Below are 1,467 nucleotides of genomic sequence, written 5' to 3' on the forward strand. Positions count from 1 at the left end.
GAAGCTAAAACACTTTGGGTAAAATTAGGACTCAAACACAGTTCTTTTGATACCACATATTGTGACCTCTAATAAAATATAAATCTTTTCCTCACAGTTAATATACATATCTGTAAAATGAAAACACGAGTAGTACATTTATTGAAGAAACTCAGTAAGTGGACCCTGGCAGTTCAGACCTGTATTGCTAAAGGATACACCCAATAGGGAAAGAGAACAGAATGATGCCTTCTGGAAACTGCGGTAGAAACAAGATTTTTTAGTCCATAATTTTTCTCTAAAAAAACAATGACCATAAATGGCCCCAGGGAATCACAGCAGCATCACGGAGTTCATCCTCCTCGGGCTGTCTGCCAACCCGCACATCCAGGTTCTGCTCTTTGTTCTGTTCCTGATGATTTACCTCCTGACTCTGCTGGGAAACCTGCTAATGATACTTGTGATCCATACAGATTCTAACCTCCACACACCCATGTACTTCTTCCTGAGCCATCTCTCCTTCCAAGACCTCTTCTATTCTTCAGTCACTGTACCCAAAATGCTTGAGAACCTCCTGTCTCAAAGGAAAGCCATCTCAGTAGAGGGCTGCCTAGCTCAGGTCTTCTTTGTGTTTGCCACCACAGGGATTGAGGCCTGTCTGCTCTCAGTGATGGCCTATGACCGCTATGCTGCCATCTGCCACCCTCTGCTCTATGGACAGTTGATGAGGAAACAGCTGTGTGCGAGGTTGGTGTGCAGCTCTTGGGCTGTGGCCTTTCTGGATGCACTCATCAACATCCTCCTGGCTTTGAATTTAGACTTCTGTGAGGTTCAAACTATCCACCACTACTCCTGTGAGTTGCCTTCCCTCTTCCCCCTCTCCTGCTCTGATGTCTCCACCAATGCTGCAATGCTGCTATGCTCTGCCCTGCCCTTCTGCATGCCATTGGGACCTGCCTCCTGATCTTTTTCTCTTATGCCCGCATTGTCTCCACCATCCTGAGCATCACCTCCACTACAGGCAGAAGCAAGGCTTTCTCCACCTGCTCCTCCCACCTCACTGCAGTGCTCTTGTTCTATGGCTCAGCCATTCTTCGCTATCTCATGCCCACATCAGGCTCACCTCTGGAGTTGATCCTCTCCATACAGTACAGTGTAATCACTCCCCTAGTGAATCCTCTCATCTACAGCTTGAAGAACAAGGAGGTGAAAGCAGCTGTGAGAAGAACAGTTCTAAAATATATACAGTGTCTCAGATAGCACAGAAGAGATACACCATGAAGGAAATATAGAAGAGAACTGCAGCAAGAAATCACACCACTGAATTTAAGAAATTCCTGATTTCCTATTTTGTCATGTTGCAGTGTGCATGGCCGATTCTCCCTTCTCCAAAGTTATCAAAGAAAGTGCTAGGAGCTAAGTTGCTTGTCATGGCTCAGAATCATTTCTACTCAGACAACAGAGCCCGAGAATCACAAAACCCTTTCA

General features: G+C 45.7%; 1 protein-coding gene across 1 annotated transcript; it reads left to right on the plus strand.

Annotated features, from left to right (window-relative positions):
• Positions 1-298: 298 nt before the first annotated feature.
• On the plus strand, positions 299-1,239 carry LOC125131833 (olfactory receptor 8S1-like). Its single transcript, XM_047788589.1, is given in 2 exon segments — positions 299-904; positions 907-1,239. Coding segments are annotated over 2 exon segments (939 nt in total).
• Positions 1,240-1,467: the final 228 nt, after the last annotated feature.

Source organism: Phacochoerus africanus, chromosome 7, assembly GCF_016906955.1.
Source record: "Phacochoerus africanus isolate WHEZ1 chromosome 7, ROS_Pafr_v1, whole genome shotgun sequence".
Taxonomy (NCBI): Eukaryota; Metazoa; Chordata; class Mammalia; order Artiodactyla; family Suidae; genus Phacochoerus; species Phacochoerus africanus.